Below are 17812 nucleotides of genomic sequence, written 5' to 3'. Positions count from 1 at the left end.
GCGTTGGGAGCCCATCTTCTGTCTTCCCACAGTGATCCTGGTCTCCTTCCAGCCCTATACTCATCACACCTCTAAGAATGACCTGTTCCTACATCTGGCCCCCAATCTGGATCACGAGCACAGAGAGGACAGAATTGCATGCTGTGCATTGTACTTCTAGGGCCAAACACACTGTTACATTTCAATATGAGAGTAAGAGAGAGAGAGAGACTGAGCATCGCTCCACCTCAACACAGACTCGGACTTTGTCTGTCCCGTAACGGCCATGCACAGACGTGGCTCCCACAGCTGGTGGGGGTCCTCCAAGAGCCATGCCTGGCACACTGCAGAGTGAAGACTGGAAGCCGGGCAGAGAGTGGGGACTCAATTCCCTGGAATCCTCCCGAGTGACCCATGGTCAGCAGCTCCCACCTTCCAGGGCAACAGGTGGAGAAAGGAAAGACACAGATCTTCGTGAGTGAGATGGAACCAGGGTGGGGAAAGACTGGGAAGTAGTTCAGCTTGGGTCAGGGCACAGGCTTGAAGTTCACGGCTTGGCTTGAGGCCATGCAGACGGCGCTCTGCTATGTTATATCTGCATGACTTTGAACCTTCACACAGCCTCTGTCCCCTAAAGCAGGGTAGGGATCACATTCTAATTGCAGGGCTGTTGGGAAAAATCAAGTGTGTTAATAACTGTGAACAGTTGACAACAGGGCCTGGCATGTAGGTTGGCCTTAAGAAGCTGCCTTTATATTTTCACTTTTCTATCTCCTGCCAAGTTTTTCCTTATTCCTCCCTAACAGAATGGTTTGAGGGCTGGTGGTTACAAATGCCTCCTTCTTTTCCGCCTTTGATTTTAGTTCATGTCAAGATCTGAATCAGAGACATGTGCCCTGAAGACGCAGCAGAGATCGGGGTAATCCTGACCCTGCACAAGGTGGGTGCTGTCCCTGGTCTCCAGAAGACTCGGGGGCTGAAGGAGGCCAGGTATCCACCAGTCATCACCAGAGTAAGCGGGGGCGTCAGGATTCGAGTCCAAGTTAGCTTGTTCCAGTTCTATGGTTTCCCATCCCACGTGCTGCTGCCGTGGGGTCTGTGATGTGATGGAGCATCCCTGAGCCCAGAGCGGGGGAGTTTTGTGACAAGCTCTTCTAGGATAGGGGAGAAGGCTGTTCTTGGCCTTGTCCTGTATGTGCGTAAAGGAAGGAAAAGAAAAACAAGTGAATGAACTGTTTGCTCTCGAGGCTGACAATAGACTCTGGGGTGAAGGATATGAAACATGAATGACTTAAAGCAGGACTATTCACAGCATCTCCATGCCTGCTGTTCTTACTTCTCTTTATGATGAACAAAAATCAAGAGAGGCCCTATGCCTCTATTCCAGTGCCTGCTGGCTTTCAGGAATGGGTATCCCATGTCTTAGGGCCTTTGTCTATTCAAGGTTATTACCAAGAGCTTCTAGAGGTAGAGTCGAGGGGCAGGAGGTGATGCTGAGCAGAAAGAGGACAGAGAGCCATTGGGGTGAGGACTTGGCCTTGGGGGTAAAGAAGCTACTGCAGGTCCCAGATACTCAAGTGGCAGTGAACAGCCTCTTAGCCAATCCCTCTGGGTTGCCAGGCAGGGAAGCGGCCTGAGGTGCGGCCACTCACTCACTCAACCAGGGTACCCCGGGTCTTTGCATCTGCCTGTCAGCTCCAACACGCCGTTTGGGAAAAGGGCCAAGGACAGAAAGGAGGAAAAGATCAGATCCCAAACAGTCCTCCCTGGAAGGGAGGAGGGAAACCTCCTCTCAAGGCTGGAGGGGGATGTGAGAGAGCTGAGCTTGGGGGCTGAGGGACTGGGTTCAATTCCTCCCCCCTCCCTGTGTGTCTGGGACCTCCCTGAACTTCAGCTGCCTAAGGGGTTCAAGGATGCACTGTGGTATCCACAACACCTGTTTGCTTGTTGTGAGGATACAATGAACCATGCAGAAACATCATCGGTGCCCAGAAAACAGCCCCTTGCATCTTCCAGCTTGTAACGAACCAGGTGCCGAGAGATGATACCCTGGAGAGCCGTGGGGGTGTCAGAGCAGGAATGACGTTATTGATTATCAGGACCCGTGGTCACGGGACACTCGTCATGCGTGCTGTGGTACATCCCTTTTTTCAGCTTCACAATATCTAGCTGCTGCTATCTCCATTTTATAGACAAGCAAACTGAAGCCGAGGCTGGAAACTTGTCTAGGGTCTCTCCCCTTGTAAGCGAGAGCTGAGAGTCAAATCCACAATCTAAATAGCATGAGGTGCAGCCTCTGCTACCCTGTGCAGATGGAGGGACAGTCCCAGGGAAGGAAGCTCCCATCCCCAGCCCTCCAGGGTAGGCAGAGTCAAGGCTTCATGTCCAAGCAAGGGGTCAGATGAACCTGAGTTTGGATCCTTGCTTGGTGACTTACTTGCTGTGTCTCTGAGCAAATTTCTCAGCCCTGAAGCTTCCTTTTCCTCACCTGAAAAATGGAAATAATAGTCACTACCCGGCCAGGTCATGGAGATTAAATCGAGCAACACTGGCTAACTGCCCAATACAGCATAGGTTCTTGTGAAACGGACAGCCCCCTCCTGACCTCTGAAACAACTGTGCTGCTCACCATAAACTGCTTATCTGCTGCTGATTGAGGGGAGAAGCGTGTTCTCTTCCAAACTCGGAGACCCCCCTACATGCTGGAAGATATCTGGAGCCACAGAAGGTGCAGTCTTCAAACTGCTCCCTGCACAGGCTGAGGGTCCACACGAGGTGGGTTTGCTCCCTGCCCGTAGTGCATGCGAAGGCACATTGTAGCCCAGATTTTGAGGAGGATTTCATGATATTCATTCTGTGTTGCCACCAGAGAAAAATAAACCGCGGCTTCTGGCTGCTGGGGAAGGGCTGTGCTTCTGCCAGGGCTGGTTGTGCCTGGCACCAGCTCAGGCATGTGCCAGAGCCGACTGTCAGTGGCAGGCAAATGTACACAAAAAGACATTCCAGCACACACATGCACGAGCCATGCACGGAGCCGCCGCAGCACACAGCGCAGGGCCACTCGCGCCCCTGCTGGCTCCCGCGGCCTCGCCCCTCTCTTCTCACAGGGCTCTCTGAGCCTCTGTCTCTGCATCTGTTTGTCGTGTGGCCTCTGAGTTTGCCTTCTATCCTGGCTTCTTCCCTCTCTTCCTCTGACCGTCTGTGTTTCTGCCTGTCTCTCCGGGACTCCTCTCTCTGAGCGTCGATGCTCTCCCTGTGGCTCTGAGTCTGACTCTTTCTTCCCTGCTTTGTCTGCATGGCTCCCTGTCTCCTGACACGGTCTCTGTTCCTGCCGCGCTCTGAATCTCTGCTCTGCTCTGCTTCTTTGACTCTCTCCCCCTCTGTCTCCTGTCTCTCCGTCTGCCTGAGCCTCTCTGTCTCGTATCTGTTTGTCTGTCTCTTTATCTCTCTGTCTTCACCGCTGTTTGTCCATCTGTCTCTCTTGGCCTCCGCCTGTCTCTCTGTCTCTGTCTGACTCTCTCTGAGTCCATCTGTCTATTTCTCTCTCTGACTCTGTCTGTTTCTGTCTCTTTCTGTCTCCATATCCGTTTGTCTGTCTCTCTCTCTCGGCCTCCGCCTGTCTCTCTATCTCTGTCTCTCTCTCTGAGTCTCTCTCTGTCCCTCTAACTCTTCCTGGCTCCGTCCTTCCCCACCCCTCTCTCTTTTTTGCTGTGACACTCTCCTGGAAATGCATCAAAGACTGAAGTGGCCGGATTTCAAGTGACAAACAGCACTACACACAGGATCCACCCCTCTCCCCACGCGGCTGCCTTCCTCCCCCACATCCCCTGTCACGAAGAGAAGCCTATTGTGTGGGGCCCGGGGAGTTCGATTTGAAGGGCCCGGGGGTCTGCGCCTCTGACTGCTCTGAGCTACTTCCCCATTGGCTCTGAGCAGCCTGTGCTGAGCAAGGGCTGAGCGACAGGAGGAGGCTCTAGTCCATAAAAGGGGGGCCGAGGCACCAGAACTGTCATTCTGAGGGGCTTTGGCTGTGCTCACAGCTGCCTCTTTGGCACCTCCTTCTGAGCCGGAGTCAGGACAATCCCTGAGTCTTGGACCAGTCACCTGCTGCCACCAACCTCCGACCTGCTGGGCCTGAAGCTGCCCAGGGACAAAGAGGAACACAGGTAACATCCAGAGGGTGCTGCAACCCTCTCTCTTCATTTTATTTATTTTTTCCTGATTCTCTGAACCTGGAGAAGGTGGGAGCTTGGGCTGGGGAATTTCAGGTTTGGGTCTGACTGTCCGGCAGAGGTAGTAAGAGTTATGCAGTTAGTTGACAAAAGCCAGATCAGTTCAAGACAGGCTGCTCTTGAGAATTTCCTTCTCTGTACGGCCCTATATTGAACAGGTGGGTTGCTCCCTCCCAAGAGGACCACCCCTCGGTTTTGTCTGCGGGGTTCTTCTTCCTCTGGCAGGCTGCCTCCCCACAGCGGTGTCCATGTGAAAGTAGGATGCCCTGGGTGAAAGAAATGAAAGGTTTAGCTCATCAGGGTAATTTTAAAGGTCAGTGATTCTCGCTGGACTTACAGAACAAGAGCTTGGGGACATTAATGAGATGTCAGAGCTCTGGCATTTACCATGTATCATGTACATCAATGTACAACCAAGTTCAGCCTTTTCATTCTTTTTGGATCGTGTTTAATTGCTGACAGGGTGCTGGCTTGAGTGGCTTCCTATGATGTGATTTTACACAGAAGTGAAGTTTGGGGTTGTTTTATTGGGAGGGAACAGGCAGAGAGAATGACAGCATGCCAGGAGACATAGGCTTAGCAGGATGTTTCTTGTCAGTCTTACTTTGAGAGGACTTGTTGCTTTCTTGTAAATTATAGGCAGAGGAGTCAAGGCTAGGTGGGGAGGAAACTCGGATGGGAAACACATTTGCTCTGGTAAAAAGATATCTGCATTCAAAGAAAGTATTATTGAATCTCAAAGTTTGACTCGCAAAAAGGCTGGTGAGCTTTGGGGGTGGGGAGGGGGGAAACCTGCTGATGACTCCCAGATTGCATAGTAAATTCTGTGACCTCAGACTTTTTTCTGGGTATCTTTTATGTAGAACGTCTCCAAGCTTTACAAACATTCCTTAATTAAGCCTCCAAGCTTCCCAAGAGAAACAACCTCTTCAGGTTATTGGATCTGATTTCAGTTCCCTTCCCACAGACCAGAAGTCTTCATTACCATTTTTTCCCCAAGGGTTGGGAGAATATACAAGTCTTGTCTTTCTAATCTGACAGGCTTTCCAGTGAAGATCTGCTGCCAAACGTTACAGAATGTCAATCCTCTTCTCTGCATTTTCTCCCCCTGCACCCTGTGCCACCGCTGAACCTTCCATCTCTTTTCCCTCACCTTCTTTCTCCCCCCCAGTCCCACCCCACCTCGTCTTTTGTTCTATTTTTACAGGTCATTTATCTCCAGGCTTTGAGATCTGCGTGGGGGAGCCGTTGCAGCAGCTCTAGCCGGGTGAGCTGTGCTGCCTGGGGGAGGTTGCTGAAGGGATCTCAAGCCCACTGCTTGGCCCCAGAGGAGCTAGAGGTGTGATGGGTGGCAGGTGAATCTCGTGTTTCCACTACAGCTGGGAGGGGATACCACAGAGACTTCTTAGCAGAATCTAGGACGTTTTTTAGTAGAGTGGGCAAAGAGACCAGCTCTGAGGCTTGTCCCTTTAAGCATATGGAGAGGAATTAGGGTCTTGAGAAGCCAGGACTTTTTCATTTGACATCTAAATGAGCATCTCACAACACCCAGGACAGTGTTGGGTTCAAGTCCCAGATCCACCACTCATTTGCTGTGTGACTGGGCACAGTAGCGCTCCCTACTGAGCAATTGCTCCTCTGAGCAATAAGGACAGTAATTTTACCTCCTGAGGTTATTGTGCGATTCTCATGGGATACAGAAAGATGCCTGGCATTTAGTAGGTACTCAGTAAATGCTAGTGGGACTCCTCAAGTTTGCAAAGTGTCAGAAATGGAGCCATCCCCTCCCCGCAACCTATCATCCCACTTCATCACGCTGTGTGCCACATCCAGGAAATATGATGTAGTGTCTAATACTTCTGTCTGTGGGGCCGGCACTCCTCTCCCTGCCCTCCCCCTTCTCTCCACACCAACAGAAGACTTTATGTCTTCAGCTCCCGCCTCAGGCTTGAAGTATCTTCTTGATTGATCCTCTCTCCTGCCCCACCCACTGCCCACCTCTTGGGTTATTCTTGCACAATTATTGTATTTATTAGATATCTTCCATCTTCTAAGCGGGATCAATACTTGGTGATTTGATTCCATTGCATGTCTGAGAAAGTGCAGTCAGCTAGCTGATATCTTTCATCGTGTTCCCTCATCCCAGCCCATAAATGTTGGCTAATCTCACTGGATCTGACAAAGAGCTAAAACGATTTCACTGCGACAGAGTTGGCCTTTGTGACAGGCAGTAAACATCGTTGGAGACACTCAGGTAAGCCCAGGATCAGGCCCTGGAGATGGAGAAGTGTCCCTGGCTACTATGAATTTAGAGGTCATTAATCCCTCCAGCCTGGGTCCAGATGGATGCTCCTGGGGGCAGGGCAATGGCCCAGGGCCATGAAGCACATCTCTTGGCTCAGGAGGGCTCTCCCTGGATCTTTCCAGCCATCCCCCTGGCCGGAGTGGTTACGGCAGGCCACAGGCTTGCTCACCGGGGGCAATGTGTTCGTCAGCATTGGGTCCCTTGGCCTGTTACTGGACAGTTTGATTTAACCTGACAAGAGCTGACAGAGCAATCATTGTGTGATTGGACCTCTGGTCCCTGGCCACTGGAAATACAGGGCAGAACGGAGGGTTGAGGGAGCAGGGAACTGGCGTTTGTGATTCACGTAGGTCAGCCTCCCGATCACGGCCCACTTGCTCTCTGCTTTCTCCATCCCACCTCTCGTCCTCTCTCCCCCGCCTTCCTCTTCTTTGTACCTTCTCCTTCTCATTCCCATGCACCCTCTCCCCATCTCCGCTCTCCTCTGTATTTTCTTTTCCCTCATGGCCTCTCATCTTACTCTCTGCTTTTCTAGGCTCTTCATCTCTTTCTCTCCCTATGCAACCCTTGGCCACTCTCCTTACTTCTCATCCTCTCTTCCCTCTGTCCGTCTTTTCACCTCCCTCTCTCTGTCCATCCTCCACTGCTTTTCTTCCCATCTCTTAACTGCATCCGATAAAAAAGGGTGGAAATTCCATAGGAATCCTGCTCTCAAAAAGCATCCTTTCAAAACTATGCTTAATGATCCATAGTTTGCAGGGTGGTCCCCCTGTGCAACCTCTAGGTTGATGATCCACTCTTTGGTAATGACTCTAAAGGCCTAACAAAAGTGCTATTTTCCAGCTTGGGGGGATTCTGTTAGCCAGACCCACAAAGATGAACTTTATGTATTTTCGAGTGGGGTCAAACTCCTGGAACAGTCTGGTTTTCAGAACTGTGATCATGCCTAGAGTTCAGGTGGTTTGTTGAGCAGAGGCTCAGGCTGACGCTAAGCAAGCCTGCTCCCTGTGGCCTGGCCTCTTGGCCCAGTCCTTTTGCTTCTCCAAGCCTCTGTTTTCCCACTGAGTAGATGGGCTAATAGTGCCCAGGCTACCAGATCCTCCTGAAGGATGTTGTTGCTGAGATACAGGCGCCTCGCTGTGCCCTCAGAAGGGCATGAAGAGGATTCAGAATCCTGTCTCAGCTCCACAGTTACTTGGGCCTTGGGGTGCGGGTGGGGGGCTCTGTCACATGGTCCTCACTCTTCCACTGGGAACCTGACCCTATAATACTAGCACCCACCCTGGAGGGTCCATGGGAGACTGGGGTCTGGCCCAAAGTGGCAGCACAGCGCTTGCTGGAGTCGTGGCCTGGGTGTGGGAGGCTCCAATTCTGTCTCCATTTCCCTCCTGACTCATGATGTGACCTTAAACAAGTGACTTCATTTCTACCTTTTCCCATTTCCTCTTCTATCAAATAGGGATAATCATATGCGATAAAGTGCTCAGAGAGATAATTGTGATGTTAAATCAAGCCATTATTATTCCTTGCTGGCTTTTTAAATGAAAATGCTCGCTGCTCCTCAGAGCCCTCTGACTATAAGATAGAAATATTGAGAGGGGAGAAGAGGGCAAGCAGTCCCTTCCCTCTGAAGGAACTCTGGGCCCTTGGTGAAGAAAGATCTATGGTGCGCTGGCCTTTATTGGGACCATCCAGGGATCCGAATGGAGCCACGATGGGAGGTGACACACAACCCACTGACAGATGAGCAGACAGGGACTTGGAGAAGGGGATGATTGGGCTCCGATTTCCCCAAGAAAATCAGCTTCAAAACTATTAGAATAATTAGAATTATAAAAGGGCTATAAAATAATGGAAGCAGGGGTCAGCAAACGTTTTCTGTAAAGGACCAGACAGTAACACTTTTGGACAGTCTGGTACCTGCTTCAATGCTCAGCTATACCTTTATCACAAGACACTGTAAACAAACAGGATGGTGTATGAATCAGGGTTCTCCAGAGAAGCAGAAATGGTGGGATGTGGACATATAGAGAAAGATTTATTAGAAGGAGTGGATCATGCGATTATGGAGGCTGACGAGTCCAAAATGGCCTTTTCCCTTAGGAGAGAGTCACCCTTCTCTCCCGCCAGCCCCTGCTTTCCTGGCTGGGCTGTCACAATGTGCCTCGATGTGGTGGCTGAGGAAATGCTTCCTAAACTAGCAAGTGCAGAGGTTTTCCTTTGGGAGGCCCTTAGGAGAGTCTCCTTCACCGTAGACTCCACAAGCCCCACACCTCGGGGTCTGTGCACTGACTCACTGCCCCTCGAGCTCCTTCAGCAGACTCACTTCCGCATCTCACACAGAGTTGAACAGCAAAGTTCCTTTTCTCCTGACTCCCCCCAAGTCAGGGATGAGCTGGCAGGGCTATCTCTGATGTATGACTTCCGAGCTAATCCTCACAGCAAAGGGGAAAAGGCTCCCCGTGGTACCCAACTGACGTTGCTCAATTATTTGTTTCTCCTACACAAGGAAGGAAGCAGGATTGTTTAGGAAAACCTCAGGGCCGATGTGTTGCTGTTAGACACCAGAGACATCCATCTGGAGGCTTAACTCTCCCCCTTACAAGCCAAGGAAACCTGGGCAAAGAACTTCTCTCCCAGCCTCAGTCTTGTCCACACACAGTGGGTACGCCAGCGTGAGTGTTGTGAGCGTGAGAACAACACGTGTGAAGTGGTAACGCACAGCCTGGCACGGAGTAGGCTCTGTTATTGGATTGATGTGACTGTGAACACAGAGCTCTCAACCCATCAGTACATAGTAGGGTCTCCACACACAGCAGTTAATTCGTTCAACACCTTTTTTTTGTTTGTTTCTCCGATGTTCCAGGTCCTATGTTATTACCCCTCTCTGCCTTTTTCTTTCCATCTCCTGTAGCCCAGGTGAAGGTGGAATGGATCCTCCATACTCCCCGTTTCCTCCTCTGCCCCGTCCGTTCTTTCTGTCTTCCCCTCGACAGCCTTGTCTCTCTCCTCGGCTTCTCTGCGTCTCTACTTTGGTCACTTCCCCCTCTCTCCCTCCCTGTTCTCTGTCTTTGGCTGGTTTTCACTTCCTCCCTGTCCCCTCCTTCCCTTGCTTCCCTTGGTCTGATTCCCCTTCTTCCTCTCTCCCCTTTCCTGTCTGCCTCTTCTCTTCCCCGGGTCTGCCCCCACCTCTCCCCACGGTTTCATTAACCTCTGCTGAATTTCTTCAGCAGGTGCTGCTTTCAGACGTCCTGTGGACCCGAGAGGTTTCTCCGGGGGCACAGAAGTGTAAGTCAGAAAAACTCCAACTGGGTTTCTGAGAGGTCCAGGGCTGCCTGTCATTCATTCTACACACGTGTGCTCTTGTTCCTATTCTAGCTCTGCATTCGGCGCAGGGGACATCATCCGCTCATTCATTCATTCAACAAGCTAACTTCCTGAGTTTTCCTATCGCATTAGAATGAAATGCAAGCTGCCCCTTGGCCTGCAGGGGCTGACACCATGCGGCCTCTGCCCGCATCTCCTCTCTCCTCCCTTATGCTGTTCCTTGTCATCCTCACACACAGCCTCTCTCACCTCAGGGACTCTGCACGTACAGAGTCCGCCCTGGCAGGGAACTCAGAAGGAGGCAGTTGTGTGATACACGGAGAGCTGTGAGCAGCCAAAGGAGAAGTCTAATCTAGACAGACTTCCTGAAGGAGGTAACTAAGGGAGTTTTAAAGGACAATGAGAGGCAGGCAGGTCAGAGGGGGATGGGAGTGCAGAGGTGGGATAAAGGTGCTTCACGTGCAAAAGTCTGGGGGACAGAGCACAGAGGGCATTTCTTGTAGAGCTGCAGGTGATGTGGTCAGGCCCAGGTTAGACGGAGCTCACACCCAGCGTGCCTGCGTGTCCGTGCTGGGGTTCCTTGCTTAGATGATGTGATTGCTCTATGTCTCTACTTCCTCACTGTAGAATGGGGGGACTATCAGTCCCAGCCTTAGGGGGTTGTTACAAGCACCCCTTATACTGAGACACATACAGGACTCAGCAGAGGGCCCAGTACATGGTTAGCCGGGTCAATGGCTGCTTTCCTTGGCAGGAAAGCCCTGGACAGCCTGGCTAAGGGGCAGGTCCTCTCAAAGGTGATGGAGAAGCCGAATGCAGGGCAGGGTGCAGTCAGACTGGATTCAGAATTGTCCTCTGGTTGCTTGTGCAGGGTTCTCGGGGGGCACGATTAGAGGCAGTTCTGGAAGCAGGAGGAAGGAGCTGGAGGCTGGGGTGCCTTGAAGGAGCTGGGGCCGTAGCTGGTGGTTAGGAAGGTGGGCTCTGGAGCCAGACTGCCTGGGTGCAAATTCCAGCTTCTCTGCTAACCAGCTCTAGAGTCTTTGCAGGTGTCTTAGCTCAGTTTTCTCATCTGTGAAGTGGGCATGACAATAGTACCCTCCCCACACAGTTGCTGTGAGTATAAATGAGTTCATTCATGAAAGTTACTCAGAACATCATGAGTGCTCGCCAACCATCAAATTGGCTAGAATGATCATTGCTAAATATAAAGGAAATGGATGAAAGGGAGGGATGCTGTCAATGTATTTGTGTGGGATGGTAAGATCTCAAATCCAGCCTCCTACTGTAGCCACCGAGCAGGAAGTTTCCGGCCAGGAGTGAGAGGGTGGTACTGCTGCCCGTCCCCAGTGGATGAGCAAGACCTTGCTAATCTTGTACCAGGCCAGCCCAGCCATCGCTGATAGGAGGAAAACATGAGCTGCTGCTTTATATCTGCACATGAACAGCACAGCTCACTGACCTGGAACCCAAATCCGCTCAGCAGTTGATAGAGCATGAGAAAAACTCGAGGAAGGAGAGAGGTGGGGGATGGACACAAGCCCACCTATGTGAGGTTCATTCTCTGAGCTTCTGTACCTAGGAGAACAGAACTAGCCCAGCCTCAAGAGAGGCAGATGAGCCTGAGTTCTCACCTTTGATCGCTGTGTGGCCTCAAGAGATTTGCCAAGCCTCTCTGAGCACCAACTTTCTCATCTACAAAGTGGGGATAAGAAGGCCCACCTCTTACACTTGGCAGGTGGGTTGGAAATAATATACAAGTAAAAGCCTTGTGCATGGGGCCCTCTGGACCTCGTGGAGGGTTCAGCTGTTAATAAATCAAAGTGGTTCTAGAAACTGGAGTCATTACAAGCACACATGTGGTGAGTTAAAGAGAGTGGGCCTGCACCCCATTTTCACCACTCACTGAAGGGCACAGGGAACCCACAGAACTGGAAGTGTCCTTCTCACTGGGCATGGATGGATGAGACAACAGACTCAGTCAAGGTCTGAAGCACAGGAGGGGCTCCATCGATGGTGACCTGGCTCCTTGACAGGCTATGCTTTAGAGGGAAACCTCCTATGTGCTCTGAGACCAGCTCTGGGCTATGGCATGGAGCCCTGGAGCCCCAGGTGGAATCTGACAACTCCCCCTCATCACCTGAGTAAACAAGGCAGTGTGCAGGAGGATCTGAGAGATAGAGCGGGGAGGGAGGAGACAGCTGTCTCTGAGAGCAGTGACGGAGGCAGCAGATTACAGGGACCAGGCTGGAGAGCGTGTTGAAGCCCTGCCCATTTCCAGCTCTGTGCTCCTACTTGGCAGCTTTGCATCTTGATATTTGGTTTATAAGGAGTTAACTGTGAAAGGAACAACCTTTAATAGACTCTTTGAGAAGCATTAATTCATCTGCTTAGGATTTATTGAGGGCCTGCTCTCTGCTGGTCAGAGTTGTGTGTGCTGGGTTATAGTGGGGAACATGCCAGTTAAGGTCTGTGCCTGAAGGGAGCTAATATTCTAGCAGAGATATGTAATAAACAATGACAAGCATCGAACAGTAGGATAGTCTGAGATGGTGAAAGTTCCGATGAAAACAAAAGCACAGGACTGCAAGAGAAACCAGGAAGCCCTGCTAAACCCTGGGGTCAGCAAACACCTCCCAGGTGATGTGACACTGAATTCATTTAGTTACAAGGAGTGAGGCCACAGTACCACAGATGGAGAAACAGGGATTTCAAAGGCCCTGAGGTAGGGGCAAGCCTGGCATATCTGGGGAACACAGAGAAAGTGTTTCAGAGATGAAAACAAGTCACAGCTCCTGCCTTCGTGGAACCAAAGTTTAAAGACTCACATAGGTAGTTACCGAGAAGTGGAATAGTTTAAAGGAAGAGGCACAAATCTCTGGAAAAATACAAGGAGGAACATCCCTTCCACCTAAGAGATCAGAGAAAGCTGCCTGGAGGAGATGACATCTACTCTCAGACCAAAATGACAGATAACAGAAGAGGACAGGAGGGTTTTCTAGGAAGAGGATTTTCTAGGAGGATTCTCTGGGCCTACCATGTGCAAAGGGCCAGAGGTGGGACAGGTACCACTCCATTCATTAGGGGATTTACAAGTAGCTAAATGTGGTCAGAATGCAGAGTTGAAGAGCTGGCCTTAGGGTTAGAATTGAGGGTGTCTCTGACATTTAGTACTTCCCTGGTGGCTCAGATGGTAAAGCGTCTGCCTACAATGCGGGAGACCCGGGTTCAATCCCTGGGTTCCCGTGGGAAGATCTCCTGGAGAAGGAAATGGCAATCCACTCCAGTATTCCACATCCATGGAAAATCCCATGGATGGAGGAGACTGGTAGGCTACAGTCCTTGGGGTCACAAAGAGTCGGATACGACTAAACGACTTCACTTTTCTGACATTTAGGAGAAAGGCCCAGCCTGACCCAATCCAATGGTTCTGATCCTGGAATTGATATACCAAAAAGGGCATTTCAAGGTGGGCAGGAGGGACCTTGTGGGGGGCCAGCATGGAGATTGGTAAAGGTGGAGCCATGGCTGGGGCAAGGAGGAGTGCTGGCATGGGAAATGTCCACAGCAGAAAGGACGGGGCTTCGGCCAGCCTGGGGAACAGGGGAGACGGGCAGCGGGTAGAAGCTTCAGAGAAGGCAGGAAAACAGATAACCACATCTCCTGGCTTGGTGAATGGTCAGAGTGGGTTTTGATTCTTGTCCACTTCCTATCTGTGTTAGCAATCACTTCCCCTCTCTGAGCCTCCACTTTCCTATCTGTCTAACAGTACAACCCACATTAAGAACTATTTTGCAGATTGAATGTGAGCATGTAGGAAGGCTCCTAGTACACTGCTGGCACTCAGCTTGTTAGTTCACTTCCTTAACCACTGGCTTTGGGCACCCACTGCTCTTCCACAGGCCTGTTTTCTTTGCTGTAGAATGGGAACAAGAATGGTTGCCTTGCAGTGCAGTGCTGCTGGCAAGAGTTGGCTTTGCAGGCTAAGGATACACTGCACAGAGTAGGCGATCACAGATTTCATTTCCTCTTTCTCCCTCTCCAGCAGGAAGAGCCAAGACAGAATGGTGTGGCAAGGGCTGGTCCTGGCTGCCTGCCTGCTCGCACTCCCCTCTGTCACAGCAGACTGCCTGGCCCAGTGCTCCTTGTGTGCCGTGAAGACCCAGGATGGGCCCCAACCCATCAACCCCCTGGTGAGTTTCAGGCAAGGCTCCTCAGTGCCAGAGTGCATGGAAGGGATAGTCTGTGTGTGGAGCCCAGAGAAGGAGGGTAGCAGGCCTGGGCAGCTGTGAGCCTACTCTGTAGACTCATCCCACCTGTGCAGATCATGTCCTGCCCTGTGGTCAGTCTGGGCAGCTAGGGACGACTGTTTTCCAGACTCCTGTTCCCTCCCCAGACCTTACCACCATAGGTTTACTCAGGTCTGGGACCAAAGCTCAGATTTCCAGGGAGCCTGTTGCCTGATAACAAGGAGTGTTGTTTATGAGGTGATGTTGACTTTGGGTATTGGCAACCCAAGATGAACTTTTCAGGGCTTCTCACAACCAGGCTGATTGGCATTCCCAAATCTAGTCAATCTCATGGAAGGAGCTCTTTACACCACCACTTGGCTGGCCTTGCTGGCTTTACTTTGAATCAAGATCCTCCCTGTGCCTCTCCAACGACAGCAGACAGCTGTAATAGAGGTTCAAGGGTATGGTGGACAGAACATGGGCTTTGGTTCTGCCAGTTTCTAGTTCCATGACCCTGGAACCCCTCTCTGAGCCTCAGTTTCCTTGCATGCAAAATGGGAGCGATTCCATGAGCTCAAAGTATTAACTCTAGCTGCCCTTCAATGAGATGCACACAGCATATCATGTGCTGTCCCTCTATTGGTTTGATCTCAGAAGTGCCCAGTGCTTAAGTATGATGACTTATGGCATTAGAACGTGGGTTCAAGTTCCATTACTGTCTCGTATTGTCATTGTGGTCACTGTCATTATCAACCCCAGCGTCATCATGTTTGACTCTTCCCTACTTTTATGAATCAGATACTGTCATCCCAGGTTTAGTGAACCCTTAAACAACTCCTTACATATATTCTTTCCTCCATTCTGCATTGCTTCTATTCCTCTGTGTAAAATGTTTGCAACATCCTTTATACCCAGGAAAGGTTGGGGGAACCAACTAGTCCCTCTGGAGTCAGAAGCAGAAGATTATGGGTGAGCCCGGCAGAGCACTATGGGAAGATTTTCCTTCAAATTTTGACAGCGTCATCTGTAGCCATGGGCCCTTGGAAAAGCTGTTTCATCTTTCCTCATCCTCCACATGGGCATAAAGTCACTTACCTTTAGGCACCATTGGGAGCATGAAAGTGGGTGGCCTGGGACTTAGTAATGGTTTTTTAATTTTCTCAGACACTGGACAGGGGACTCTCTGGAGCAGGAGCTTGTGGCTTGACAGTTTGATGGAGGTGGCATTACCACTGTGGTCTTCTGGGGTCTCTTGCAGGTTTGCTCCCTGGAATGCCAGGCCTCCCTGCAGCCTGCTCAGGAGTGGGAGAGGTGCCAGGGCCTTTTGTCTTTCCTCACTCCCTTCACCGTTGGGCTCAATGGCAAGAAAGACTTGGAGAGCAAGGCAGTTTTGGAAGAGTCCAGCAGTGAGCTGGCCAAGCACATCAGGCCCTACTTGAAGGAACTAGAGAAAAACAGATTCCTTCTCAGCAGCCCAGCAGAGGAGAATGCTCTGAGCAGCAGCCTGGCGGAGAAGCTCAGGGGTCTCTCTGGCAGGTTGGGGGAGGATGCAGAGTCTGAGCTGATGGCAGATGCTCAGCTGAACAATGGTGCCCTGGAGGCCGAAGGGCGGGATTCCAATGAGGAGGAACCCAAGGAGCAGGTCAAACGCTATGGGGGCTTTTTGCGTAAATACCCCAAGAGGAGCTCAGAGGTGACTGGGAAGGGGGCTGGGGAAGGGGAGGGGGGTGAGGTGGGCCATGAGGACCTGTACAAGCGCTATGGGGGATTCTTACGGCGCATCCGCCCCAAGCTCAAGTGGGACAACCAGAAGCGCTATGGTGGCTTCCTCCGGCGTCAGTTCAAGGTGGTCACTCGGTCTCAGGAAGACCCCAGAGCCTATTACGAAGAGCTTTTTGATGTGTAAACACCTCCCCATCATGGAGTTGAGTCAGGAGCTTTCCATAATGCCCTGGAGATTGGAGTGAATTCATTCATCCGCCCCTCTGGTCCCCATCCCCATGCTCAGTCCAGCAGTGTCTACGAGACTTTCAAACCTAGTCTGCCTCTCTTCTGCCCAGATGCAGTGTTTGTCCGGGTCAGTGAGGAGGGAGAAGAGAGGTTTCCCTCTCCAATAGGCTTAGTGCTTGGCTTCAACCCTACGTCTCTCAAACTACCACCAGCAGCAGCTTTGCTATCAATTCCCTTTATATGACTCCCCAGTCCCAGCAATCCAGACCGACCTCTTGATCCCTCTGGATCTATGATCAAGTATTCTGATCAATGCCCCTCAGAAGAAAAATGAACATTCCCCTCCCATGCAGATATATATATAGATAAAACATATAAACATAAAAACGGTAGAAATTTAAAACAAAATAAATATATAAAAATCCTAACAGTTTATTCTCAAACCTCAAAAGCTCTCCCTACTATGGAGACTACGCTTTAGGCTAAAAGCTCAAACACTGTTTTTTATTGGAGCAGGAATTCCTGCACTACAGAGTTCGGTCTCCCAGTGGGTTAAATGTTCAGTTAGTGTACTCTGAGTTTGCGTTGTTTAGAAACACACCTTTTGAAGAACCTAGTTCCTGGACTCCAGTCTGCGTTGATACCCTGGACAGCACCCAACTTCTCACAGGAGAGGACGGGAGTGAAAAATCTCTTTCCAAGATGGTTATTGAGAGCCTCTCGCCTTCTGAATGCTGAAACAATCAAGCAGGAGTGAGACAAACCGATTTGTTCTGTGCAACAGATTCAAAATGTGGACCAGTTCCCTCAGCCCTCATTAAACTAATTAAACTGATCTGTATCACACTCCAACCCCAGGATGAACTGATGCTGAGTCAAGTTGATGAGGTTAAGCACAACCATGTTCTTGAGCAGCTGAATCCGCCGCCAAGAGTCCAAGCCATCTGGCCAAACATATGCATTGGGCCTTGGGTAAGGGAATCCAGAAACAACAGCTAGACAGAGGAAAAGGCCCTCTTTAGCTCCCATGGCGATTCTTTCCTCTTAATGTCTCAAAATAAAACTAGAAAGAGGAATGAAATGATTAAGTGCTTGAGGCCAAATGAGTTCCTTGATTCAAATAACCCAGAAGCAGAGGAAGCAGCCTTAACCTAAGCCCGCTCCTCTCCTCTCTGTCCCCCTGTCTCTCTGCCTTTCTCTGTCTATCTGTCTCTCAAACCTCTCTCTCTCTCTTCACTGTCCCCAGGCATTATGGTTTGGTTTGTGGACCCAGGAGGCTGGTCTAGATGGGGAGGAAATGAACTTGACTTCGGTTATCTTGTATAAGATGCTACTGAGCACACTTCTTCATGCACAACCTTCAGGCCTCTCATGATGTTCCGAAAAGTATAGATTGTTTTAGAATCATTTTGTGTGCTTTTCAACATCCCATTTTTTTCAATTTACTTGGAATTTCCTTAGTTCTTAACAGGCTTGTGTTATTTCCAACTCCTCCAGTACAATAAATAAAAAAAAAGATGCTGATAACTTGGGCTCTGTGTGTGTGTGTATGTGTACCTTAGTCCCCAAGAGTGATAAGATCCTTCTCAGAAAAGAGTGCTGAGGAAAGGGGGAAAAAAAAAAAAAAAAAATATATATATATATATATATATATACACACACATATTCAAGATGAAGAACTAAATGTAGGATAACAGACAGAGCACAAACTTCAGACTACCCTAGTCCTAATTTTGAAATCTGTTTGACCTTAGGTAAGTCACATGACCTCTCTGAGCCTTTGTCCCCTC

General features: G+C 50.3%; 1 protein-coding gene across 6 annotated transcripts in view; it reads left to right on the top strand.

Moving 5' to 3' along the window:
• Positions 1-17543, top strand: part of PDYN (prodynorphin) — a 120112-nt gene extending 102569 nt beyond the window's left edge. The window contains exons 3-7 of one of the 6 annotated variants that reach the window (XM_088843945.1): positions 843-919; positions 4020-4145; positions 5419-9804; positions 13886-14033; positions 15331-17543. In XM_088843945.1, coding sequence (XP_088700071.1) covers positions 13905-14033; positions 15331-15978 — 777 coding nt within the window. In that variant the 5' untranslated portion in view covers positions 843-919; positions 4020-4145; positions 5419-9804; positions 13886-13904 and the 3' untranslated portion in view covers positions 15979-17543. Of the gene's footprint in view, positions 1-842; positions 4146-4467; positions 9805-13885; positions 14034-15330 lie in introns of those variants that run through there. The other 5 variants (XM_088843943.1, XM_088843942.1, XM_088843944.1 and 2 more) reach the window with 5 other exon arrangements.
• Positions 17544-17812: the final 269 nt, after the last annotated feature.

This window comes from Moschus berezovskii, chromosome 15 (genome assembly GCF_049115385.1).
Source record: "Moschus berezovskii isolate FMDL1 chromosome 15, NW_MosBer_1.0, whole genome shotgun sequence".
NCBI classification, from domain to species: domain Eukaryota; kingdom Metazoa; phylum Chordata; class Mammalia; order Artiodactyla; family Moschidae; genus Moschus; species Moschus berezovskii.
This window is presented reverse-complemented; position numbering and strand designations above follow the sequence as displayed.